At 57.6% G+C, this 26,502-nt stretch overlaps 1 protein-coding gene across 1 annotated transcript in view; it reads right to left on the bottom strand.

Annotated features, from left to right (window-relative positions):
* Positions 1 to 4,448: 4,448 nt before the first annotated feature.
* LOC139257019 (claudin-4-like) overlaps positions 4,449 to 26,502 on the bottom strand; it is a 33,709-nt gene continuing 11,655 nt past the window's right edge. The window contains exon 2 of the mRNA XM_070874366.1: positions 4,449 to 7,027. Within this exon, the coding sequence (XP_070730467.1) occupies positions 6,362 to 6,991 (630 nt within the window). The 5' untranslated portion in view covers positions 6,992 to 7,027 and the 3' untranslated portion in view covers positions 4,449 to 6,361. The remainder of the gene's footprint in view (positions 7,028 to 26,502) is intronic.

Raw genomic sequence — 26,502 nt, 5'->3', positions numbered from 1 at the left:
TTGAGGGTGGTGGAGGGAGTGAGTGTTGAGGGTGGTGGAGGGAGTGAGTGTTGACGGTGGAGGGAGTGAGTGTTGACGGTGGTGGAGGGAGTGAGTGTTGAGGGTGGTGGAGGGAGTGAGTGTTGAGGAGGGAGTGAGTGTTGAGGAGGGAGTGAGTGTTGAGGGTGGTGGAGGGAGTGTTGAGGGTGGTGGAGGGAGTGAGTGTTGACGGTGGTGGAGGGAGTGAGTGTTGAGGGTGGTGGAGGGAGTGAGTGTTGACGGTGGTGGAGGGAGTGAGTGTTGACGGTGGTGGAGGGAGTGAGTGTTGGAGGTGGTGGAGGGAGTGAGTGTTGGAGGTGGTGGAGGGAGTGAGTGTTGAGGGTGGTGGAGGGAGTGAGTGTTGGAGGTGGTGGAGGGAGTGAGTGTTGACGGTGGTGGAGGGAGTGAGTGTTGAGGGTGGTGGAGGGAGTGAGTGTTGAGGGTGGTGGAGGGAGTGAGTGTTGGAGGTGGTGGAGGGAGTGAGTGTTGGAGGTGGTGGAGGGAGTGAGTGTTGGAGGTGGTGGAGGGAGTGAGTGTTGGAGGTGGTGGAGGGAGTGAGTGTTGGAGGTGGTGGAGGGAGTGAGTGTTGGAGGTGGTGGAGGGAGTGAGTGTTGAGGGTGGTGGAGGGAGTGAGTGTTGGAGGTGGTGGAGGGAGTGAGTGTTGGAGGTGGTGGAGGGAGTGAGTGTTGGAGGTGGTGGAGGGAGTGAGTGTTGGAGGTGGTGGAGGGAGTGAGTGTTGGAGGTGGTGGAGGGAGTGAGTGTTGAGGGTGGTGGAGGGAGTGAGTGTTGACGGTGGTGGAGGGAGTGAGTGTTAATGGTGGAGGGAGTGAGTGTTGGAGGTGGTGGAGGGAGTGAGTGTTGGAGGTGGTGGAGGGAGTGAGTGTTGGAGGTGGTGGAGGGAGTGAGTGTTGGAGGTGGTGGAGGGAGTGAGTGTTGGAGGTGGTGGAGGGAGTGAGTGTTGACGGTGGTGGAGGGAGTGAGTGTTGGAGGTGGTGGAGGGAGTGAGTGTTGAGGGTGGTGGAGGGAGTGAGTGTTGGAGGTGGTGGAGGGAGTGAGTGTTGGAGGTGGTGGAGGGAGTGAGTGTTGGAGGTGGTGGAGGGAGTGAGTGTTGACGGTGGAGGGAGTGAGTGTTGACGGTGGTGGAGGGAGTGAGTGTTGGAGGTGGTGGAGGGAGTGAGTGTTGGAGGTGGTGGAGGGAGTGAGTGTTGAGGGTGGTGGAGGGAGTGAGTGTTGGAGGTGGTGGAGGGAGTGAGTGTTGAGGGTGGTGGAGGGAGTGAGTGTTAACGGTGGAGGGAGTGAGTGTTGAGGGTGGTGGAGGGAGTGAGCTTTGACGGTGGAGGGAGTGAGTGTTGGAGGTGGTGGAGGGAGTGAGTGTTGACGGTGATGGAGGGAGTGTTGACGGTGGTGGAGGGAGTGAGTGTTGGAGGTGGTGGAGGGAGTGAGTGTTGACGGTGGTGGAGGGAGTGAGTGTTGGAGGTGGTGGAGGGAGTGAGTGTTGACGGTGGAGGGAGTGAGTGTTTACGGTGGTGGAGGGAGTGTTGACGGTGGAGGGAGTGAGTGTTGAGGGTGGTGGAGGGAGTGAGTGTTGATGGTGGTGGAGGGAGTGAGTGTTGAGGGTGGTGGAGGGAGTGAGTGTTGAGGGTGGTGGAGGGAGTGAGTGTTGACGGTGGTGGAGGGAGTGAGTGTTGAGGGTGGTGGAGGGAGGGAGTGTTGAGGGTGGTGGAGGGAGTGAGTGTTGACGGTGGTGGAGGGAGGGAGTGTTGAGGGTGGTGGAGGGAGTGAGTGTTGAGGGTGGTGGAGGGAGTGAGTGTTGAGGGTGGTGGAGGGAGTGAGTGTTGAGGGTGGTGGAGGGAGTGAGTGTTGAGGGTGGTGGAGTGAGTGAGTGTTAACGGTGGAGGGAGGGAGGGAGTGAGTGTTGAGGGTGGTGGAGGGAGTGAGTGTTGGAGGTGGTGGAGGGAGTGAGTGTTGATGGTGGTGGAGTGAGTGAGTGTGACTTGGACTTGTGGGGGGTACAGGGCACAATTTCAACATTTGCAGATGACACAAAACTCGGAGGTACAGTACTGTGAGGGGGCGAGGGATCGGCTCGAGGAGGACAGAGACAGGCCGGTGGGATGGGAGGACACGTGGCTGATGGAACTCGACGCAGAAAAGTGCGCAGTGATACACTTTGGTGGGAAGAACACGGAGAGGCAGTATACACGACAGGGTACACTCCTACAGGGGGTGCATGAACAGAGAGACCCGGGGGGTATATGGGCACAAATCGTCGGAAGGTGGCAGGGCAGGTTGAGAAAACGGTTAAAGCTTACGGGATCCTGGCCTTCATAAATACAGGACCCCCAGCTATTTACAATATACATTAATGATTTGGACAAAATCAAAGCACATGGTATTGGGGGTAATGTCCTGACGTGGATAGAGAACTGGTTGGCAGACAGGAAGCAGAGAGTCGGGATAAACGGGTCCTTTTCAGAATGGCAGGCAGTGACTAGTGGGGTGCCGCAGGGCTCAGTGCTGGGACCCCAGCTATTTACAATATACATTAATGATTTGGATGAAGGAATTGAGTGTAATATCTCCAAGTTTGCAGATGACACTAAGCTGGGTGGCAGTGTGAGCTGTGAGGGGGATGCTAAGAGGCTGCAGGGTGACTTGGACAGGTTAGGTGAGTGGGCAAATGCTCGGCAGATGCAGTATAATGTGGATAAATGTGAGGTTATCCACTTTGGTGGCAAAAACAGGAAGGCAGAATATTATCTGAATGGCAGCAGGTTAGGAAAAGGGGAGGTGCAACGAGACCTGGGTGTCATGGTACATCAGTCATTGAAGGTTGGCATGCAGGTACAGCAGGCGGTGAAGAAAGCAAATGGCATGTTGGCCTTCATAGCGAGAGGATTTGAGTACAGGGGCAGGGAGGTGTTGCTACAGTTGTACAGGGCCTTGGTGAGGCCACACCTGGAATATTGTGTACAGTTTTGGTCTCCTAATCTGAGGAAAGACATTCTTGCTATTGAGGGAGTGCAGCGAAGGTTCACCAGACTGATTCCCGGGATGGCAGGACTGACATATGAAGAGAGACTGGATCAACTGGGCTTGTATTCACTGGAGTTTAGAAGAATGAGAGGAGATCTCATAGAAACGTTTAAAATTCTGATGGGTTCAGACAGGTTAGATGCAGGAAGAATGTTCCCGATGTTGGGGAAGTCCAGAACCAGGGGTCACAGTCTAAGGATAAGGGGTAAGCCATTTAGGACCGAGATGAGGAGAAACTTCTTCACCCAGAGAGTGGTGAACCTGTGGAATTCTCTACCACAGAAAGTTGTTGAGACCAGTTCGTTGATACATTCAAGAGGGAGTTAGATGTGGCCCTTATGGGTAAAGGGATCGAGGGGTATGGAGAGAAAGCAGGAAAGGGGTACTGAGGGAATGATCAGCCATGAACTCATTGAATGGTGGTGCAGGCTCAAAGGGCCGAATAGCCTACTCCTGCACCTATTTTCTATGTTTCTATGTAAAAGCACAGGAGTTATGATGAACCTGTACACAACACTGGGTTCGGCCTCAACTCTGGAGTATTGTGTCCAATTCTGGGCCCCGTACTTTAGGGAGGATGTGACGGCCTTGGGGAGGGTGCAGAGGGAGATTGACCAGAATGGTCCCGGTGGGGGATGTGGGACTTCAGTGACGGGGGGGGGGAGACGGGAGAAGCTGGGCTGGTTCAATCCTCGGAGCAGGGGAGGTGGAGAGGAGATCTGATCGAGGTGTTCACAATCCTGAGGGGTCCGGGCAGAGTAGGTCGAGAGAAACTGCTCCCATTGGTGGAAGGGTGGGGGAACAGAGGACACGGATTGAAGGCGATTGGCAGGAGGCGAGACGAGGAGAAACGTTTTTTTTCCCCCAGCGAGGGGTGAGGATCTGGAATGTGCGCTCTGCCCGAGAGGGAGCTGGAGGCAGACTCGATCGCGGCTTTCAAAAGGGAGTTGGATAAGCTCCTGAAGGATAAATATTTGCCGGGCTCCGGGGAAAGGGCGGGGGGGGGAGCGGGACCGGCCGAGGGGGCTCTTGCAGAGAGCGGGCACGGGCTCGAGGGGCCCGAATGGCCTCCTTCTGTGCCGTGACCGTTCTGTGATTCTAACCCTTGCCGCGGTGCATCTTGTAGACGGTATGCACTGCAGCCAGGGGGCGCCGGTGGTGGAGGGAGTGAGTGTTGGAGGTGGTGGGTATGGTGGCCCATCGAGCGGGGCTGCTTTGTCCTGGATGGTGTCGAGCTTCTCGAGTGTTTGTTGGAACTGCAACTCCTCCAGGGGATCTCTCCATGAAGATATTTCTGCTTTTCCGACTGACGCTGGTGAGCGTGGGACATACAGATTGTCGCGAGGAGCTTAGCATGTAGAATATTTTATTTTACTTTTAACAAAAACGTCTTTTAGAAAAAACAACTCCTGCTCAGAACACATTTTTGAGAAGGCGTACATAACTCGAGCCAGTCAGCTGTCGAGCTTTCCCGCACCCTCGGGTGGAAGAGGACAGATTAACGAGTCAGGTCGCAAGCAATTAAACAAATTCTCTTCAATTATACACCCGCGCGCCTGTGAATTCATCGACTGTTGGGGTAAGGTCTCCCCCAGGGGGAACCGACTCTCCCCGGGGGTACGGGTCTCTCCGCTCACGGGGGAACCGACTCTCCCCGCGGGTACTGGTCTCTTCCCCCACGGGGCACCGATTCTCCCCGGGGGTACGGGTCTCTCCCCCACGGGGCACCGATTCTCCCTGGGGGTACGGGTCTCCCCCATGGGGCACTGACTCTCCCCGGGGGTACGGATCTCCCCCCCCCCCCCCACGGGGCACCGACTCTCCCGGGGGTACGGGTCTCCCCCAGGGGCAACCGACTCTCCCCGGGGATACGGGTCTCTCCACCACGGGGCACTGACTCTCCCCGGGGCTACGGGTCTCTTCCCCCACGGGGCACCGACTCTTCCCAGGGCTACGGGTCTCTTCCCCAGGGGGAACCGACTCTCCCCAAGGGTACGGATCTCTCCCCCCGGGGGAACCGACTCTCCCCAGGGGTACGGATCTCCCCCCCCCACGGGGCACCGACTCTCCCCGTTGGTACGGGTCTCTCCCCCAGGGGGAACTGACTCTCCCCGGGGGTACGGGTCTCCCCCCAGGGGGAACCGACTCTCCCCGGGGGTACGGATCTCTCTCCCATGGTGGAGATAGACAGATTTTTGAGCGAAAAGGGAGTGAAGGGTTATGGGGAGCGGGCGGGGAAGTGGAGCTGAGTCCATGATCGGATCAGCCCATGGTGGTATTAAATGGCGGAGCAGGCTCGAGGGGCCGAATGGCTGACTCTTGCTCCTGTTTCTGGTGATAGGAATTCAACAGCCAGCTGAGCACTGACCTTTCCTGGTATCTCTGGGTCTGCTCGAGTGGCCGGACCGAAGGTGGAGAATGGGAATATGCAGGGAGCGTGTGAAGCCTTGACGGTTCCCCGGGGCGGAGGTTGGAGGTCGTGGGGTGGGGGAGAGAATATGGAAGGAGAGGGGGAGCTGGGCGTGCGGGAAGCCTTGACGGTTCCCCGGGCGGAGGTCGGAGGTCGTGGGGTGGAGGAGTGGGGGAAGAGAACATGGAAGGAGGGCTGAGCTGGGCGTGCGGGAAGCCTTGACGGTTCCCAGGTCGGAGGTCGTGGGGTGGAGGAGTGGGTTAGAGAACATGGAAGGAGGGCGGAGCTGGGCGTGCGGGAAGCCTTGACGGTTCCCAGGTCGGAGGTCGTGGGGTGGAGGAGTGGGGGAAGAGAACATGGAAGGAGGGCGGAGCTGGGCGTGCGGGAAGCCTTGACGGTTCCCCGGGCGGAGGTCGGAGGTCGTGGGGTGGAGGAGTGGGGGAAGAGAACATGGAAGGAGGGCGGAGCTGGGCGTGCGGGAAGCCTTGACGGTTCCCTGGGCGGAGGTCGGAGGTTGTGGGGTTGGCGGGGGTGGGAGAGAACATGGAAGGAGAGGGGGCGCTGGGCGTGCGGGAAGCCTTGACGGTTCCCCGGGCGGAGGTCGTGGGGTGGAGGAGTGGGGGAAGAGAACATGGAAGGAGGGCGGAGCTGGGCGTGCGGGAAGCCTTGACAGTTCCCTGGGCGGAGGTTGTGGGGTTGGCGGGGGTTGAGGGGGCGGGAGAGAACATGGAAGGAGGGCGGAGCTGGGCGTGCGGGAAGCCTTGACAGTTCCCCGGGCGGAGGTGGGGTGGATTGGGGGGGGGGGGTAAGAGAACATGGAAGGAGGGCGGAGCTGGGCGTGCGCGAAGCCATTGAGGGGTTCCCCGGTCGGAGGTCAGAGGGGAGGGGTCGGGCAGCTCAGACGTGGGTCCTGGAGGGGGCCGAGTGGTTGTTGACGTACTTGGCCGAGTAGCTGGAGCCCGACCCCGAGCCACGGGGCCAGGAGCAGCAGAGGAGAGACCCCCCCAGCATCAGCAGCCCAGCTGCCGCCCAGCCGACCCAGACGCTGGCCCCGATCTCCCGCTTGTCGACCACCGTGGGGTCGTTGAACCGGGCGATGGTGACGTGGGCCGACCAGCTGACGGGCACCATCAGCAGCAGGCCCGCCAGGACCAGGAGCCCCCCGGCGAGGGTGGCCACTTTGCCCTTGAGCACCTCGTCCCCCAGGCAGGTGGTGAAGGCGGCCCCCGGCATGGAGGCCAGGATGGCCAGGACGGCCAGCACGATGGCCACCACGGTCAGGGCCCGGGCCGCCTGCAGCTCGCGCGACAGGTTGAGCATGGAGTCGTAGGTCTTGCACTGCTGCTGGCCGGTGCTCTGGGTCACGCAGCTCATCCAGATGCCCTCCTGGTGGCTCTGGGCCGTCACGATGTTGGCGCCGGTGAAGGAGCTCTGGTTCCACTTGGGCACCGCGCAGCACACGATGGCGCCCAGCAGGCCCAGGATGCCCAGCGCCATGCCCAGCGCCTGCAGCCCGCCCGAAGCCATATTCTCCTCTGCGCAGTCGAAGGTATCACGCCGTATCTGCAGGGCCAGCGGGGGGGAAACAAAGAAAAAAGGTCGTAAGGAATAGTACCACCTACTGGTCATGGTCGTACGTCTATGGTTGTAAATAAGACCATCAGAAATAGGAGCAGGAGCCGGCCATTCGGCCCCTCGAGCCTGCTCCGCCATTTAATACCACCATGGGCTGATCCGATCATGGACTCAGCTCCACTTCCCCGCCCGCTCCCCATAACCCTTCACTCCCTTATCGCCCAAAAATCTGTCTATCTCCACCTTAAATATATTCAATGTCCCAGCCTCCACAGCTCTCTGGGGCAGAGAATTCCACAGATTTACAACCCTCTGAGAGAAGAAATTCCTCCTCATCTCAGTTTTAAATGGGCGGCCCCTTATTCTAAGACCATGCCCCCTAGTTCTAGTCTCCCCCCATCAGTGGGAACATCCTCTCTGCATCCACCTTGTCGAGCCCCCTCATAATCTGATACGTTTCCATAAGTTCACCTCTCATTCTTCTGAATTCCAATCAGTAGAGGCCCAACCTCCTCAACCTTTCCTCATAAGTCAACCCCCTCATCCCCGGGATCAACCGAGTGAACCTTCTCTGAACTGCCTCCAAAGCAAGTATATCCTTTCGTAAATACGGAGAGCAAAACTGCACGCAGTACTCCAGGTGTGGCCTCACCAATACCCTGTATAATCTCGTAAATCTCCTCTGTACCCTCTCCAGTGCGATCACATCCTTCCTGTAATGTGGTGACCAGAACTGCACGCAGTACTCCAGCTGTGGCCTAACCAGTGTTTTATACAGTTCAAGCATAACCCACCCTGCTCCTGTATTCCATGCCTCGGCCAATAAAGGCAAGCATTCTTCTAAACTCCAATGAGTAGAGGCCCAACCTCCTCAACCTTTCCTCATAAGTCAACCCCCTCATCCCCGGAATCAACCGAGTGAACCTTCTCTGAACTGCCTCCAAAGCAAAGTATACCCTTTCGTAAATATGGAAACCAAAACTGCACGCAGTACTCCAGGTGTGGCCTCACCAATACCCTGTACACGTTGAGAGTTAAGACCTGTCAGATTTAGCATCACGGGTCTCTCACACACACATTACCCAACAGGTCTCCACATTTTATTGAGGGAGCGGTCGTTCAAATATTAGTCAAACACATCATCATCATCGGTAGTCCCTCGGAATCGAGGAAGACTTGCTCCCACTCTTAACATGAGTCCTTCGGTGGCTGAACAGTCCCAATACGGGGAACCACAGTCCCGTGTCACAGGTGGGACAGACAGACGTTGAGGGAAGGGGAGGGTGGGACTGGTTTGCCGCACGCTCCTTCCGCTGCCTGCGCTTGGTTTCTGCACGCTCTCGGCGACGAGACTCGAGGTGCTCAGCGCCCCCTCCCGGATGCACTCCCTCCACTTGGGGCGGACTGGTCTCTGGGCCCAGGGACTCCCAGGTGTCGGTTGCACTTTATATCAGGGAGGGGCTTTGAGGGTGGTCCCTTGTAACGTTTCCTCTGCCCCACCTTTGGCCCGTTTGCCCGTGAAGGAGTTCCCGAGTAGAGCGCTCGCTTTGGGGAGTCCCGTGTCTGGGGGGGTTCATGTGGACAAGGTGGCCCTGCCCAGCGGAGCTGGTCGAGTGTGGTCAGTGCTTCGATGCTGGGGATGTTGGGGCCTGGTCGAGGACGCTAACGTTGGTGCGTCTGTCCTCCCCGGGGGGATTTGCAGGATCTTGCGGAGACAGCGTCGGTGGTGTTTCTCCAGCGACTGGAGGTGCCCGCTGTACGCGGTCCGCGTCTCTGAGCTGCCCAGCGGAGCTGGTCAACCATAACACGCGACCAGCGGAGACGTACGACCATGACCAGACGGTGGTACCACTCGCCCCCGCCACCTGCGAGAGGCCGGCGGCGGCAGTCCGCGGCGGTAAAGGTGAGCGGCGACCGTAAGCGGCGACCGCCAGCGCGCCACGGATGAGCCGGTGCAGGAGGGTCCGGCGGCAGCGAAGAGGGACACGGTCACGGCCCGGGCCGGTGATGGCAGCCTGGGGCCAGGCACAGCAGGAGCGGCGAGGGAGCGGCGAGAGATCGCGGAGCGACCGCGACCCGGGTGGGGGGAGGGGGACCCAGAAGGGGGCGCGAGTTCGGGGGCGGAGGGGGGGGGCGGTGCCCAGGGGGCAGCACGGGGGCCCAGCCCACACACTGTGCGATACGTTGTGTGTGCGCGCACTGGGTCCGTGAGCAGAGCTGGCCTCCAGTCGTCTTGGGTAACCCTCGCCCCTGGACCGAGACCTCGCTCTGTCGAGCCCCGTGTGGTGGCTGGTGTACAATGGTCACCCCCACGTTAAAACAATCCACCCACAGGGCATCGTACACCCTTCAACATGCAGCTCAGGAGCTGGAATATTGGGTTCCTATGTGTTTCAGGGACAGTTTCTATGTTTTTCAGGGACATAATGTTTGTTTAGCAGTCAATATGCTGTTGAAACCCCAGTTACACCGAATCCAAGAGGGTCCACCATTGAATGGGGTATTTAACAGTGACCTTACCGTGGAAAAGTCGATGATTCCACCAGTCCCACTCATTCACAGATTGATGGGTGGCTGTGTGGGGCACAACCCTGTGTCGGAGCGGTGAACAACTGACCACAACTTCAGGATTTCCACCTTGGTATTCACATGTGCAAACCCCGAAGTTGCGGTTAGTTTCGAAGGGGTGGTCACCGTGAACACCGTTTGTGCGTTATTCCTCCCCGCCGCAAGCTCCGAGCCATTGATTTTGACAAGTTGCAATTGCCCGCTTGTTTTGTCCGAGCAGCCTTCGGACCTATCGTGCAACAGATACGATGGGGACCCAAAATTCATCTGCCCAACATTGACATTCTGCCCAAAAATCAGACGGAACATTTTGTTCCATTCCTCCCCCATCGTGTTAACTGATTATTCAGCCTGACGCCACCTTGTGAAGTGCTTCATGTTCCACTATCGAGTCAACAAGTTGTGGCTTGACGAATTATTTATGTGACATTCAGATCCAGCTGCAGCAATTTCATGTGGTGCTAAATGTGTCACATGCTTTGCACAAGGTTCTGTCCGCTCCAAACACCGTCCCCTCAGCTTGAAAAGATGTCATACAAAAAACACGGTGTTTGCCACGATTTTTAATATTGGGAATCGGTTTCAATTGAAATTTAAATTTGTTGGGTTTCCGTGGAATTCTCTGCCCCACAGAGAGCTGTGGAGGCTGGGTCAGTGAATATATTCAAGGCGGGAGATAGACAGATTTTTGGGCGATAAGGGAGTGAAGGTTCATGGGGAGCGGGCGGGGAAGTGGAGCTGAGTCCGTGATCGGATCGGCCCATGGTCGTATTGAATGGCGGAGCAGGCTCGAGGGGCCGAATGGCCTTACTCCCGTTCCTAATGTCCTTATTTACAATCAGCATGGGCGTACGACCATGACCAGGAGGTGGTACTGCTCCCGATCGATACAGGCAGCTGGTTGGCACGAACAGTCCTTATCTTCATCCTCTGCCCCCCCCCCCCGCCCGAAACGCCTTCTGAGTCTTTCCTTTATTCTCTTTCTAGGCTCGGGCCTGGTGTAGGATATTGAACAGGGCCGTTTGACCAATGCTACGCCATGTTCTTGGGGTCTCAACTCTCGGGTGAAATACCCTCCCCTTCACATTTATCCTCCCAATGTTGGAGTCAGACAGGGCACTCTTGGCCCTCGGATGTTTGGAGCTGCCCGTTAGCGGTTATCGATGTTCACGCTATTCAAGTGGCTATTGGACCGTGGGGTGAATCATTCAATTCTAACACCAGTCTGAAGTGGCCTTTTTGGTCTCGTCACTTCTTCAAATTCGCGATTTCTTCCAGTTCGAACACTGCCTCTCCACTCGTAAGACCATTAGAAACAAGAGCAGGCCATTCGGCCCCTCGAGCCTGCTCCGCCATTTAATACGAGCATGGGCTGATCCGATCATGGACCCAGCTCCACTTCCCCGCCCGCTCCCCATAACCCTTCACTCCCTTATCGCTCAAAAATCTATCTATCTCCACCTTGAATATATTCAATGTCCCAGCCTCCACAGCTCTCTGGGGCAGAGAATTCCACAGATTTACAACCCTCAGAGAGAAGAAATTCCTCCTCATCTCAGTTTTAAATGGGCGGCCCCTTATTCTAAGACCATGCCCCCTAGTTCTAGTCTCCCCCATCAGTGGGAACATCCTCTCTGCATCCACCTTGTCGAGCCCCCTCATAATCTGATACGTTTCCATAAGATCACCTCTCATTCTTCTGAACTCCAATGAGTAGAGGCCCAACCTCCTCAACCTTTCCTCATAAGTCAACCCCCCTCATCCCCGGAATCAACCGAGTGAACCTTCTCTGAACTGCCTCCAAAGCGAGTATATCCTTTCGTAAATACGGAGAGCAAAACTGCACGCAGTACTCCAGGTGTGGCCTCACCAATACCCTGTATAACTGGAGCAAGACTTCCCTGCTTTTATACTCCATCCCCTTTGCAATAAAGGCCAAGATACCATTGGCCCTTCCTGATCACTTGCTGTACCTGCATACTAACCTTTTGTGTTTCATGCACAAGTAACCCCCAAACTCTGAACCCCAACATTGCCGAGTTTTTCGAAATCGCCTGAATTTACATTCTTCCTACCGAAGTGGATAACTTCACGTTCCTCCACATTTATATTCCGTCTGCCAAGACCTTGCCCACTCACTCAGCCTGCCTCTGTCCCCTTGGAGCCTCGTTGTGTCTCCCTCACAGCTTGCCGTCCCACCGAGCTTTGCATCGTCAGCAAACTTGGCTCCATGACACTCGGTCCCCTGATAGCACCTCTGTCCCACCACACGCTCAACATAATACGGCTCTCGTCACAACATCAGAAATAGGAGCAGGAGTCGGCCATTCGGCCCCTCGAGCCCGCTCCGCCATTCAATGAGATCACGGCTGATCATTGACCTCAGTTCCACTTTCCCGCCCGATCTCCATATCCCTCGATTCCCTTAATATCCAACAATCTATCGATCCCAGCCTTGAATAGACTCAAGGACTGAGCCTCCAGGGCCCTCTGGGGCACAGAATTCCAAAGATTCACCCCCCTCTGAGTGAAGAAATTCCTCCTCATCTCAGTCCTCAATGGCCGAGCCCTTATCCTGAGACTGTGTGAGCCCTGGTTCTAGACTCCCCAGCCCCGGGGGGGGAAAACACCCTCCCTGTATCTACCCCTGTCAAGCCCCCTCAGTATCTTGCGTGTTTCAATGAGATCACCTCCCATTCTTCTAAACTCTGGAGAATATCGGCCCATTCTACTGAATCGCTCCTCATGGGACAATCCCCCCATCCCAGGAATCAGTCTGGTGAACCTTCGCTGAACTGCCTCCAATGCGAGTATATCCTTCCTTGAATACGGAGACCAAAACTGCACGCAGTACTCCAGGTGTGGCCTCACCAATACCCTGTACAGTTGGAGCAGGACTTCCTCATTCTCATACTCCAATGCCCCTCCCCCCTTGCAATAAAGGCTGATATACCGATGGCCTTCCTGATTACTTGCTGTACCTGCATACTAACTCTCAGTGATTCATGTACAAGTAACCCCCAGGTCCCTCGGAATTCCAACATGATGCAAGTCTCTCACCATTTAAATAATATGTACGTTCTTTCTATCACAGTGGATAAGTGCATTACCTGGTTCCCCAGCCAGGATGGACCAGTCTCTCAGCATCTACCCCTGTCTTGCCCGCAAGAATTTTATACGTTTCAAAGAGTATAGATCCATTCTTCTAAACTCCAAAGAGTATCGGTCCATTCGACTCAATCTCTCCCTCGTGGGACAAGCCTATAACCCTCCACAATCGCCCCACAATCACATCGCCTCTGAGGCTAGAAGGTTCTGGGTTCAAGTTGCAGGGACTTGAGCGCATAAATCTCGGCTGACACACCCAGTGCAGTACTGAGGGAGTGCCGCACTGTCGGAGGGGTAGTACTGAGGGAGTGCCGTACTGCGCTGTCGGAGGGGCAGTACTGAGGGAGTGCCGCACTGTCGGAGGGGTAGTACTGAGGGAGTGCCGCACTGCGCTGTCGGAGGGGCAGTACTGAGGGAGTGCCGCACTGTCGGAGGGGCAGTACTGAGGGAGTGCCGCACTGTCGGAGGGGTAGTACTGAGGGAGTGCCGTACTGCGCTGTCGGAGGGGCAGTACTGAGGGAGTGCCGCACTGTCGGAGGGGCAGTACTGAGGGAGTGCCGCACTGTCGGAGGGGTAGTACTGAGGGAGTGCCGTACTGCGCTGTCGGAGGGGCAGTACTGAGGGAGTGCCGCACTGTCGGAGGGGCAGTACTGAGGGAGTGCCGCACTGTCGGAGGGGTAGTACTGAGGGAGTGCCGTACTGCGCTGTCGGAGGGGCAGTACTGAGGGAGTGCCGCACTGTCGGAGGGGCAGTACTGAGGGAGTGCCGCACTGTCGGAGGGGTAGTACTGAGGGAGTGCAGTACTGCGATGTCGGAGGGGCAGTACTGAGGGAGTACCGCACTGTCGGAGGGGTAGTACTGAGGGAGTGCCGTACTGCGCTGTCGGAGGGGCAGTACTGAGGGAGTCCCGCACTGTCGGAGGGGTAGTACTGAGGGAGTGCTGTACTGCGCTGTCGGAGGGGCAGTACTGAGGGAGTCCCGCACTGTCGGAGGGGCAGTACTGAGGGAGCCCAGCACTGTCGGAGGGGCAGTACTGAGGGAGTGCCGCACTGTCGGAGGGGCAGTACTGAGGGAGTGCCGCACTGTCGGAGGGGCAGCACTGAGGGAGTGCCGCACTGTCGGAGGGGCAGTACCGAGGGAGCCCCGCACTGTCGGAGGGGCGGTACCGAGGGAGCGCCGCACTGTCGGAGGGGCGGTATTGAGGGAGTGCCGCACTGTCGGAGGGGCAGTACTGAGGGAGCCCCGCACTGTCGGAGGGGCGGTACTGAGGGAGTGCCGCACTGTCGGAGGGGCAGTACTGAGGGAGTGCCACACTGTCGGAGGGGCGGTACCGAGGGAGCCCCGCACTGTCGGAGGGGCAGTACCGAGGGAGCCCCGCACTGTCGGAGGGGCAGTACCGAGGGAGCCCCGCACTGTCGGAGGGGCAGTACCGAGGGAGCCCCGCACTGTCGGAGGGGCAGTACCGAGGGAGCCCCGCACTGTCGGAGGGGCAGTACCGAGGGAGTGCCGCACTGTCGGAGGGGCAGCACCGAGGGAGCGCCGCACTGTCGGAGGGGCAGTACCGAGGGAGCCCCGCACTGTCGGAGAAGAGCAGGGGGGAGTTCCCCCCGGTGTCCTGGGGCCAATATTTATCCCTCGGCCAACGTGACAGAAACAAAACGGACGCTGCGGGTCACCGCGGTTTGCGGGAGCTGGCTGTGCGCAGGTTGGCTGCCGCGTTTCCCGCGTCGGGACAGCGACCCACGCGCTCCGCAAAAAGCACGTGATTGGGCTGTGAAGCGGGTGGCAGGCGCTACCGAAAGGCGGGACTTTCTCGCTTCGCCCCGCCGGCAAAGTTCTATTGCCCCCCCAACCGCGCCCCCCCCGTTAAACACACACCCTCGCAGTAAGCCCCTGTGGGCTCGGAGCTCTCTCTCGGCCTGCCTCAACCCTCGGGGGGCCAGCCCCCCGGTCCCGTTCGATCGCGGCGGAGGAACACACCTTCCCCGCCACCCCACCCCCACAAAAAACAACGCGCGTCCTCACCGGTTCCCAGGGATCGGGGATATCGCCGAGTCCAGCAGCCGGTAACGGGAGAAGGTTTATTGGCTTTGTGCAGCGAGCAGTCCTGCTTTTGACGATTCCGTTCTCTCTCTCTCTCTGTGTGTGTGTGGGACTTGTGGTTGCTTGTTCCAGTCGATGGTCACATTGCCAGCTTCCCTCAATCTGTCGGCCTAGACATGTCTGGAGCCCCGTGGCGTTGGTCCCCGTAAGCCTGGCCCCTCCCTCTGCCATTCCTGAATCTGAGATCATGGCGAGCCTGCACTCAAAGAGTTCGAGGGGTGGCAGCGGTGGGGGGCATGTTCCAACAGGAGAAGGGCGGGGTGTTGCCCGGGGCGGGCGGTCCTTTTGGTACACTCGCACAATGCTCAGAGCTATCCCGGTCGGATCCCACTTTCCAGCTCCGGGTCCGTAGCCCCGTGGGTTCCGGCACTCTTTAAATGTGGCATGTTTTTAATTTCAGGCCCTGAGTTGTGCCCCAGACCTTCCACCAACCTCCCCTTCTCCTCAAATCCCCTCTAAACCTCACCCCCCCCCCCACCCTCCCCAATTACTTTCAATCTACACCCCCCCTCTCCCCCCACCACTGGTTGTTGACCACTCTGCCCAAGGGGAACAAGTCCATCCCCTATCCACTCTATCCAGGCCCCCCTCCCCATCCCTCCACCACTGGTTGTTGACCACTCTGCCCAGGGGAACAGGTCCATCCCCTATCCACTCTATCCAGGCCCCCCCCCCTCCCCCCACCACTGGTTGTTGACCACTCTGCCCAAGGGAACAGGTCCATCCCCTATCCACTCTATCCAGGCCCCCATCCCCCCATTCCCCCCACCACTGGTTGTTGACCACTCTGCCCAGGGGAACAGGTCCATCCCCTATCCACTCTATCCAGGCCCCCCTCCCCATCCCTCCACCACTGGTTGTTGACCACTCTGCCCAGGGGAACAGGTCCATCCCCTATCCACTCTATCCAGGCCCCCATCCCCCCCCTCCCCACCACTGGTTGTTGACCACTCTGCCCAGGGGAACAGGTCCATCCCCTATGCACTCTATCCAGGCCCCCCCCCCATTCCCCCCACCACTGGTTGTTGACCACTCTGCCCAGGGGAACAGGTCCATCCCCTATGCACTCTATCCAGGCCCCCATCCCCCCACCACTGGTTGTTGACCACTCTGCCCAGGGGAACAGGTCCATCCCCTATTCACTCTATCCAGGCCCCCATCCCCCCATTCCCCCCACCACTGGTTGTTGACCACTCTGCCCAGGGGAACAGGTCCATCCCCTATCCACTCTATCCAGGCCCCCATCCCCCCCCCCCCCCACCACCACTGGTTGTTGACCACTCTGCCCAAGGGAACAGGTCCATCCCCTATGCACTCTATCCAGGCCCCCATCCCCCCACCACTGGTTGTTGACCACTCTGCCCAGGGGAACAGGCCCATCCCCTATCCACTCTATCCAGGCCCCCATCCCCCCACCACTGGTTGTTGACCACTCTGCCCAGGGGAACAGGTCCATCCCCTATTCACTCTATCCAGGCCCCCATCTCCCCACCACTGGTTGTTGACCACTCTGCCCAGGGGAACAGGCCCATCCCCTATTCACTCTATCCAGGCCCCCCCCACCACTGGTTGTTGACCACTCTGCCCAGGGGAACAGGCCCATCCCCTATCCACTCTATCCAGGCCCCCCCCCCTCCCCCCACCACTGGTTGTTGACCACTCTGCCCAGGGGAACAGGTCCATCCCCTATCCACTCTATCCAGGCCCCCATCCCCTCCCCCCACCACTGGTTGTTGACCACTCTGCCCAGGGGAACAGGTCCATCCCCTATCCACTCTATCCAGGCCCCCCCCCCCCCCACCACTGGTTGTTGACCACTCTGCCCAGGGGAACAGGTCCATCCCCTATCCACTCTATCCAGGCCCCCCCCCTCTCCCCCCACCACTGGTTGTTGACCACTCTGCCCAGGGGAACAGGTCCATCCCCTATCCACTCTATCCAGGCCCCCCCCATTCCCCCCACCACTGGTTGTTGACCACTCTGCCCAGGGGAACAGGCCCATCCCCTATGCACTCTATCCAGGCCCCCATCCCCCCCCCCCACCACTGGTTGTTGACCACTCTGCCCAGGGGAACAGGTCCATCCCCTATCCACTCTATCCAGGCCCCCCCCATCCCCCCACCACTGGTTGTTGACCACTCTGCCCAGGGGAACAGGTCCATCCCCTATCCACTCTATCCAGGCCCCCCCCCCATTCCCCCCACCACTGGTTGTTGACCACTCTGCCCAGGGGAACAGGTCCATCCCCTATGCACTCTATCCAGGGCCCCCCCCATTACCCCCACCACTGGTTGTTGACCACTCTGCCCAGGGGAACAGGTCCATCCCCTATGCACTCTATCCAGGCCCCCCCCCCATTCCCCCCACCACTGGTTGTTGACCACTCTGCCCAAGGGAACAGGTCCATCCCCTATTCACTCTATCCAGGCCCCCATCCCCCCACCACTGGTTGTTGACCACTCTTCCCAGGGGAACAGGCCCATCCCCTATGCACTCTATCCAGGGCCCCATCCCCCCCCCCCCCCCCCCACCACTGGTTGTTGACCACTCTGCCCAGGGGAACAGGTCCATCCCCTATCCACTCTATCCAGGCCCCCCCCATCCCCCCACCACTGGTTGTTGACCACTCTGCCCAGGGGAACAGGCCCATCCCCTATGCACTCTATCCAGGCCCCCATCCCCCCCCCCCCCCCACCACTGGTTGTTGACCACTCTGCCCAGGGGAACAGGTCCATCCCCTATTCACTCTATCCAGGCCCCCATCCCCCCACCACTGGTTGTTGACCACTCTGCCCAGGGGAACAGGTCCATCCCCTATCCACTCTATCCAGGCCCCCCCCATCCCCCCACCACTGGTTGTTGACCACTCTGCCCAGGGGAACAGGTCCATCCCCTATCCACTCTATCCAGGCCCCCATCCCCTCCCCCCACCACTGGTTGTTGACCACTCTGCCCAGGGGAACAGGTCCATCCCCTATCCACTCTATCCAGGCCCCCATCCCCTCCCCCCACCACTGGTTGTTGACCACTCTGCCCAGGGGAACAGGTCCATCCCCTATTCACTCTATCCAGGCCCCCCCATCCCCCCACCACTAGTTGTTGACCACTCTGCCCAGGGGAACAGGTCCATCCCTTATCCACTCTATCCAGGCCCCCATCCCCAACCTCCACCACTAGTTGTTGACCACTCTGCCCAGGGGAACAGGTCCATCCCCTATCCACTCTATCCAGGCCCCCCCCATCCCCCCACCACTAGTTGTTGACCACTCTGCCCAGGGGAACAGGTCCATCCCCTATCCACTCTATCCAGGCCCCCCCCATCCCCCCACCACTAGTTGTTGACCACTCTGCCCAGGGGAACAGGTCCATCCCCTATCCACTCTATCCAGGCCCCCCTCCCCATCCCTCCACCACTGGTTGTTGACCACTCTGCCCAGGGGAACAGGTCCATCCCCTATTCACTCTATCCAGGCAGCCCCCTCCCCCCCGGCCCTCATCGTTTTATACACCTCAGTCAGGTCTCCCCTCAGCCTCCCCCCCCTCCCCCCGTGTTCCAAAGCAAACAGACCCCCAGCCTATCCAATCGTTCCTCATCGCCAACGTAACCCCAGTCCCGGGCAACATTCTTGGAAGTCCCCCTCTGCGGTGCGATCACATCCTTCCTGTAATGAGGTGAGCAGAACTGCACGCAGTACTCCAGCGTTGGAGAGAAAGCAGATGTTGCCCTCTTGTCGACTTTTCCGAGCGGAGGACAGAGAGCGCAGGGGTGGTGGGGGGGGGGAGTAGGGGGGGCCAGGGGTGGGAGGGTTTGAGGAACCCCCCCCACCCACCCCTTCTCACCCAGAGCGACCCCACCCCACCTCACAACCACTTCACGCGGTGAAACGTTCCAGGGTGCTTCGCGGGAAAGCGCTTCGAGACAAAACAAAGACATGAAGCACCGGGCCACACGGGGAGAAGCTCGGGGCAGGCGACCAAAAGCCGGGTCGAAGAGGGAGGTTTTAAGGAGCGTCTCGGAGGAGGAGGAGGAGAGAGAGGTCGAGAGGTACCGGGAGGGAGTTCCAGAGCTTGGGGGGTCCAGGCAGCTGAAGGCACGGCCACCGATGGTGGAGCGATTATAATCAGAGATGGTCAGGACGGCAGAATTAGAGGAGTGCAGACATCTCGGGGGGGGGGGGAGGGGTTTGTGGGGTTGGAGGAGGTTACAGAGATAGGGAGGGGTGTAGGGGGCTGGAGGAGGTTACAGAGATAGGGAGGGGTGTAGGGGCTGGAGGTGGTTACAGAGATGGGGAGGGGTGTATGGGGCTGGAGGAGGTTACAGAGATAGGGAGGGGTGTAGGGGCTGGAGGAGGTAAGAGGGATAGGGAGGGGTGTAGGGGCTGGAGGGGGTTACAGAGATAGGGAGGGGTGTAGGGGCTGTAGGAGGTTACAGAGATGGGGAGTGGTGTAGGGGCTGGAGGAGGTTACAGAGATAGGGAGGGGTGTAGGGCTGGGGGAGGTTACAGAGATAGGGAAAGGTATAGGGGCTGGAGGGGGTGACAGATATAGGGAGGGGTGTAGGGGCTGGATGGGGTTACGGAGATAGGGAGGGGTGTAGGGGCTGGAGGATGTTACAGAGATAGGGAGGGGTCTAGGGGCTGGATGGGGTTACAGAGATAGGGAGGGGTGGAGGGCTGGAGGGGGTTACAGAGATAGGGAGGGGTGTAGGGGCTGGAGGAGGTTACAGAGATAGGGAGGGGTGTAGGGGCTGGAGGAAGTTACAGAGATAGGGAGGGGTGTAGGGGCTGGAGGAGGACTCAGAGATAGGGAGGGGTATAGGGGCTGGAGGGGGTTACAAAGATAGGGAGGGGTGCAGGGGCTGGAGGGGGTTACAGAGATAGGGAGGGTTGTAGGGACTGGAGGAGGTTACAAAGATAGGGAGGGGTGTAGGGGCTGGAGGGGGTTATAGATATAGGGAGGGGTGTAGGGCTGGAGGAGGTTACAGAGATAGGGAGGAGTGTAGGGGCTGGAGGAGGTTACAGAGATAGGGAGGGGTGCAGGGGCTGGAGGAGGTTACAGAGATAGGGAGGAGTGTAGGGGCTGGAGGAGGTTACAGAGATAGGGAGGGGTGTAGGGGCTGGAGGAGATTACAGAGATAGTGAGGGGTGTAGGGGCTGGAGGAAGTTACAGAGATAGGGAGGGGTGCAGGGGCTGGAGGAAGTTACAGAGATAGGGAGGGGTGTAGGAGCTGGAAGAGGTTACAGAGATAGGGAGGGGTGTAGGGGCTGGAGGAGGTGACAGATATAGGGAGGGTATGTACGGGCTGGAGGAGGTTACAGAGATAGGGAGGGGTGCAGGGGCTGGAGGAAGTTACAGAGATAGGGAGGGGTGTAGGGGCTGGAGGAGGTGACAGATATAGGGAGGGTATGTACGGGCTGGAGGAGGTTACAGAGATAGGGAGGGGTGTAGGGGATGGAGGAGGTTACAGAGATAAAAAGGGGTGTTGGGGCTGGAGGAGGTTACAGAGATAGGAAAGGGTGTAGGGGCTGGAGGAGGTTACAGAGATAGGGAGGGGTGTAGTGGCTGGAGGAGGTTACACAGATAGGGAGGGGTGTAGGGGCTGGAGGAAGTTACAGAGATAGGGAGGGGTGTAGGGGCTGTAGGAGGTTACAGAGATAGGGAGGGTTGTAGGGCTGGAGGAGATTACAGAGATAGGGAGGGTGTAGGGCTGGAGGAGGTTACAGAGATAGGGAGAGGTGTAGGGCTGTAGGGGGTTACAGAGATAGGGAGGGGTGTAGGGGCTGGAGGAGGTTACAGAGATAGGGAGGGCTGTAGGGGCTGGAGGAGGTTACAGGGATAGGGAGGGGTGGAGGGCTGGAGGAGGTTACAGAGATGGGGAGATCTGTGGGGCTGGAGGGGTTACAGAGATAGGGAGGGATGTAGGGGCTGGAGGTTACAGAGATAGGGAGGGGTGTAGGGGCTGGAGGATGTTACAGAGATAGGGAGGGGTGTAGGGGCTGGATGAGGTTACGGAGATAGGAAGGGGTGTAGGGCTGGGGGAGGTTACAGAGAAAGGGAGGGATATAGGGCTGGAGGAGGTTACAGAGAAAGGGAGGGATATAGGGGCTGGAGGAGGTTACAGAGATAGGGAGGGGTGTAGGGCTGGGGGAGGTTACAGAGATAGGGAGAGGTGTAGGGGTTGGAGGAGGTTACAGAGATAGGGAGGGGTGTAGGGGCTGGGGGAGGTTATAGAGATCGGGAGGTGTGTAGGGGCTTGAAGAGGTTACAGAGATAGGGAGGTGTGTAGGGGCTGGAGAGGGGTTACAGAGATAGAGAGGGGTGTAGGGGCTGGAGGAGGTTACAGAGACAGGGAGGGGTGTAGGGGCTGGAGGAGGTTACAGAGATAGGGAGGGGTATAGGGGCTGGAGTGCGTTACAGAGATAGGGAGGAGTGTAGGGGCTGGAGGAGGTTACAGAGATAGGGAGGGGTGAAGGGGCTGGTGTGGGTTACAGAGATAGGGAGGGGTGTCGGGGCTGGAGGAGGTTACAGAGATGGGGAGGAGTGTAAGGCTGGAGGGGGTTACAGAGATAGGGAGGGTGTAGGGGATGGAGAGGGTTTACAGAGATAGGGAGGGGTGTAGGGGCTGTAGGAGGTTACAGAGATGGGGAGTGGTGTGGGGGCTGGAGGAGGTTACAGAGATAGGGAGGGGTGCAGGGCTCGAGGAAGTTACAGAGATAGGGAGGAGTGTCGGGGCTGGAGGAGGTTACAGAGATAGGGAGGGGTGTAGAGGCTGGAGGAGGATACAGAGATGGGGAGGGGTGTAGTGGTTGGAGGAGGTTACAGAGATAGGGAGGGGTGTAGGGGCTGGAGGAGGTTACAGAGATAGGGAGGGGTGTAGGGGCTGGAGGAGGATACAGAGATGGGGAGGGGTGTATGGCTCGAGGAGGTTACAGAGATAGGGAAGTGTGTAGGTGCTAGAGCAGGGTTACAGAGATTATGGAGGGTTGTGGGGCTGGAGGAGGTACAGAGATAGGGAGGGTTGTAGGGCTGGAGGAGGTTACAGAGATAGGGAGGGGTGTAGGGGCTGTAGGAGGTTACAGAGATAGGGAGGGGTGTCGGGGCTGGAGGAGATTACAGAGATAGGGAGGGGTGCAGGGATGGAGGGGGTTACAGAGATAGGGAGGGGTGTAGGGGCTGGAGGCGGTTACAGAGATAGGGAGGGGTGTAGGGGCTGGAGGAGTTTACAGAGATAAGGAGGGTTGTGGGCTGGAGGGGGTTACAGAGGTAGGGAGGCGTGTAGGGGCTGGAGGAGGTTACAGAGATAGGGAGGGGTGTAGGGGCTGGAGGGGGTTACAGAGATAGGGAGGGGTGTAGGGGCTGGAGGAGGTTACAGTGATAGGGAGGAGTGTAGGGCTGGAGGAGGTTACAGAGATAGGGAGGAGTGTAGGGCTGGAGGAGGTTACAGTGATAGGGAGGAGTGTAGGGCTGGAGGAGGTTACAGAGATAGGGAGGAGTGTAGGGCTGGAGGAGGTTACAGAGATAGGGAGGAGTGTAGGGCTGGAGGAGGTTACAGTGATAGGGAGGAGTGTAGGGCTGGAGGAGGTTACAGAGATAGGGAGGAGTGTAGGGCTGGAGGAGGTTTCAGAGATAGGGAGGGGTGTAGGGGCTGGAGGAGGTTACAGAGATAGGGAGGGGTGTAGGGGGCTGGAGGTGGTTACAAAGATAGGGAGGGGTGTAGGGGGCTGGAGGTGGTTACAGAGATAGGGAGGGGTGTAGGGGGCTGGAGGTGGTTACAGAGATAGGGAGGGGTGCAGGGGCTGGAGGAGGTTACAGAGATAGGGAGGGGTGTAGGGGCTGGAGGAGGTTACAGAGATAGGGAGGGGTGTAGGGGCTGGAGGAGGTTACAGAGATAGGGAGGGGTGTAGGGGCTGGAGGCAGTTACAGAGATAGGGAGGGATGTCGGGCTGGAGGGAGTTACAGAGAAAGTGTCATGTATGTAGTTGCTGTTTGTAGCCACCAGGTGGCGTCATTGTTGGAGGCCGTTGAGCAGCACGCACATGGTGCTGCGCAGATATAAAAGGCCAGCGACTTTGAGTGTCAGACACATTGGGCCGTAATAAAGCAGGGGCAAGACTGTACCTGGTTGAGTTAAACAGTGCTCAGTTGGAACCCTTATTGCACACGTAACAATTGGCGACGAGAATACAAGAACCTTTGTTTCCAAAATGAGCACGATGAGATTTTCAGGGCGATTCGTGGAGGGAGAAGGTTGGGCAGACATTGTGAGCCGTTCGAACCTGCACTTCGTGGCCAACCAAATGAAAGAGGGGCGACGATGTAGCTCGGCGCCAGGCCCGTGTTCCTCACTGAGTGCGGTTCAAAGATCTTCGGTCTGATAAAGAATCAACTCATGCCGAGTGATCCAACTGAGAAAACGTGCGAGGAGTTGTGTCCACTGGTACGGGAGCACCTCAAGCCAGACGACGGCATCACCATCGCGAGATACGGGTTTTATGCACACGTTCCATCGGAGGGCCAGAGCGCGGCGGGATCCGTTGCCGACCTGAGACGTCTAGCGGGACCGTGCAAGTTCGGGACGGTGTTGTCAGACACGCTGCGGGACTTCTTTGTCATCGGTATCAACCACGAGGTGATCCTGCGCAAACTACTGGCGGTGGAGGAGTTGGGTTTAAAAAGGGGGCCATCCAGATCGCTCAATCATGGGGTATGGCGAGAAAGCAGGAAGGGGGTACTGAAGTTGAATGTTCAGCCATGAACTCATTGAATGGCGGTGCAGGCTAGAAGGGCCGAATGGCCCACTCCTGCACCTATTTTCTATGTTTCTCTGTGTGGCGAGGGACAGGAGTCTAAAGCAAATAGCGGTGAAGAACCGAACCTCGGCAAGCACTGGAAAGGCGATTGATTTGGCGTTCGGCAGAGCGGCACGCGGCAGGGCCGATCCGGCTGCGTTCGCGAGACCTGTGGCTGCCCAAAGTCCGCCGGCGGGAATGTATCCGACTTCTCCGCGTTGGCGTTGCGGGGGGCAATCGCCGGCACCGGCAGTGCCGATTTGAGCAAGAGAGTTGCAGAGGCCGTCCGGGAGCGGGGCATCTCCGGCGCAAGTGTCCGCAGATGAGCAAGCGTGCTGCGACACAGCACGTGGAGGATGAGAGTCAGACTCGCGCGGATCCGGATACGCAGTCCGAGACGCCAGAGGAGGAAGTGTATGGGTAGTACTCTTTCATAGCCAAGGGTGAACCAATTTTGATTAACGTGAAGTTTAACGGGATACCGGTATCGATGGAACTGGACACAGGCGCGAGTCAATCGATCATGTACGAGAGGGCAATTAATAAGCTGTGGGATACTAAGACTGTGAGGCCCAGGCTGAGCCCTGTTAACGCCAAGCTGCACACATACACCAAAGAACTGATGAAGGTGATTGGCAGTGCACAAATGAATGTGTCGTTTAACGGTGTGGTTCACGAGATACCGCTGTGGATTGTTCCGGGCAATGGCCCAACGCTGCTCGACAGGAGCTGGTTGGAGAAAATCAGATGCGACTGAAACGACATAAAGGCGTTGTCGTCGGAGGAAGGTACATGTGATCAAGTACTGAGCAAGTGCCCCTCGCTGTTCGAACCGGGTATCAGCAACTTCACGGGAGCCAAGGTGCAGATCCAGGTGGATTCAGATGCAAGACCCGTCCATCATAAAGCTCGGGCAGTGCCGTATATGATGAGGGAGAAGGTTGAAATTGAACTGGACAGACTGCAGCGTGAAGGGATCATACTACCGGTCGATTTTAATGAATGAGCCAGCCCCATTGTTCCTGTGCTGAAAAGTGATGGCACAGTCAGAATCTGTGGAGACTACAAGGCTACGATCAACAGGGTTTCGAAACAAGATAAGTACCCGTTACCGAAGGCTGAGGACTTGTTTGCGACGCTAGCCAGAGGGAAGTTGTTTGCAAAACTGGACTTGACGTCGGCCTATATGACGTTGAAGAGACTTACGTGCATTAACACGCACAAAGGACTGTTTATTTACCACAGTTTGGAATTCGCTCGGCTGCGGCAATATTCCAGAGGAATATGGAAAGTCGACTGAAGTCCGTTCCCGGAACCGTCGTGTTCCAAGATGACATCCTGATCACCGGTCGTGACTCCAAGCAACATCTGAACAACCTGGAAGAGGTTCTACTGCGTTTGGACAGAGTGGGACTCAGACTTAAACCGCTCGAAGTGCGTCTTCATGGCACCGGAGGTTGAATTCCTCGGGAGGAAAATCGCCGCTGATGGCATCAGACCGACTGACGTGAAAACCAAGGCCGTCAAGAGTGCACCCAAGCCGCAGAACATGACGGAGCTGTGTTCGTTCCTGGGTCTACTCAACTACTTTGGTAACTTCCGAGCTAAATTGAGCACCTTACTTGAACCACTGCACATACTATTGAGAAAAGGCGACAACTGGGTGTGAGGCGCATCGCAAGACAGAGCTTTCGAGAAAGCCACTAATCTGCTTTGCTCGAACAAGCTGCTGGTACATTATGACCCATGTAAACGTTTAGTTTTGGCCTGTGACGCATCATCATATGGAATTGGTTGCGTGTTGCAACAAGCCAATGAGTCGGGGAAACTTTAACCTGCCGCGTATGCATCCGAAGGTTTGTCTAAAGCAGAAAGAGCCGACTGTGTGGTAGAAAAAGAAGCTTTAGAGTGTGTGTACGCTGTTAAAAAGATGCATCAATACCTGTCTGGTCTGAGGTTCGAAGTAGAGAGCGATCACAAGCCGCTCATTTCGTTGTTTTCCGAGAGCAAAGGTATACACGGATCCTTTTCAGAATGGCAGGCAGTGACTAGTGGGGTGCCGCAGGGCTCAGTGCTGGGACCCCAGCTATTTACAATATACATTAATGATTTAGATGAAGGAATTGAGTGTAATATCTCCAAGTTTGCAGATGACACTAAGCTGGGTGGCGGTGTGAGCTGTGAGGGAGACGCTAAGAGGCTGCAGGGTGATTTGGACAGGTTAGGTGAGCGGGCAAATGCATGGCAGATGCAGTATAATGTGGATAAATGTGAGGGTTATCCACTTTGGGGGTAAAAACAGGAAGGCAGAATATTATCTGAATGGTGGCAGACTAGGAAAAGGGGAGGTGCAACGAGACCTGGGTGTCATGGTACATCAGTCATTGAAAGTTGGCATGCAGGTACAGCAGGTGGTTAAGCAAGCAAATGGCATGTTGGCCTTCATAGCGAGGGGATTTGAGTATAGGAGCAGGGAGGTCTTACTGCAGTTGTACAGGGCCTTGGTGAGGCCTCACCTGGAATATTGTGTTCAGTTTTGGTCTCCTAATCTGAGGAAGGACGTTCTTGCTATTGAGGGAGTGCAGCGAAGGTTCACCAGACTAACTCCCGGGATGGCAGGACTGACATATGAGGAGAGACTGGGTCGACTGGGCCTGTATTCACTGGAGTTTAGAAGGATGAGAGGGGTTCTCATAGAAACATATAAAATTCTGACGGGACTGGACAGGTTAGATGCAGGAAGAATGTTCCCGATGTTGGGGAAGTCCAGAACCAGGGGTCACACAGTCTAAGGATAAGGGGTAAGCCATTTAGGACCGAGATGAGGAGAAACTTCTTCACTCAGAGAGTTGTTGACCTGTGGAATTCCCTGCCGCAGAGAGTTGTTGATGCCAG

The sequence above is a fragment of the Pristiophorus japonicus genome, unplaced genomic scaffold (genome assembly GCF_044704955.1).
Source record: "Pristiophorus japonicus isolate sPriJap1 unplaced genomic scaffold, sPriJap1.hap1 HAP1_SCAFFOLD_793, whole genome shotgun sequence".
In the NCBI taxonomy this organism is placed as follows: Eukaryota; Metazoa; Chordata; class Chondrichthyes; family Pristiophoridae; genus Pristiophorus; species Pristiophorus japonicus.
The sequence above is the reverse complement of the archived record's forward strand: the minus strand, read 5'-3'. Positions and strand labels throughout refer to the sequence as shown.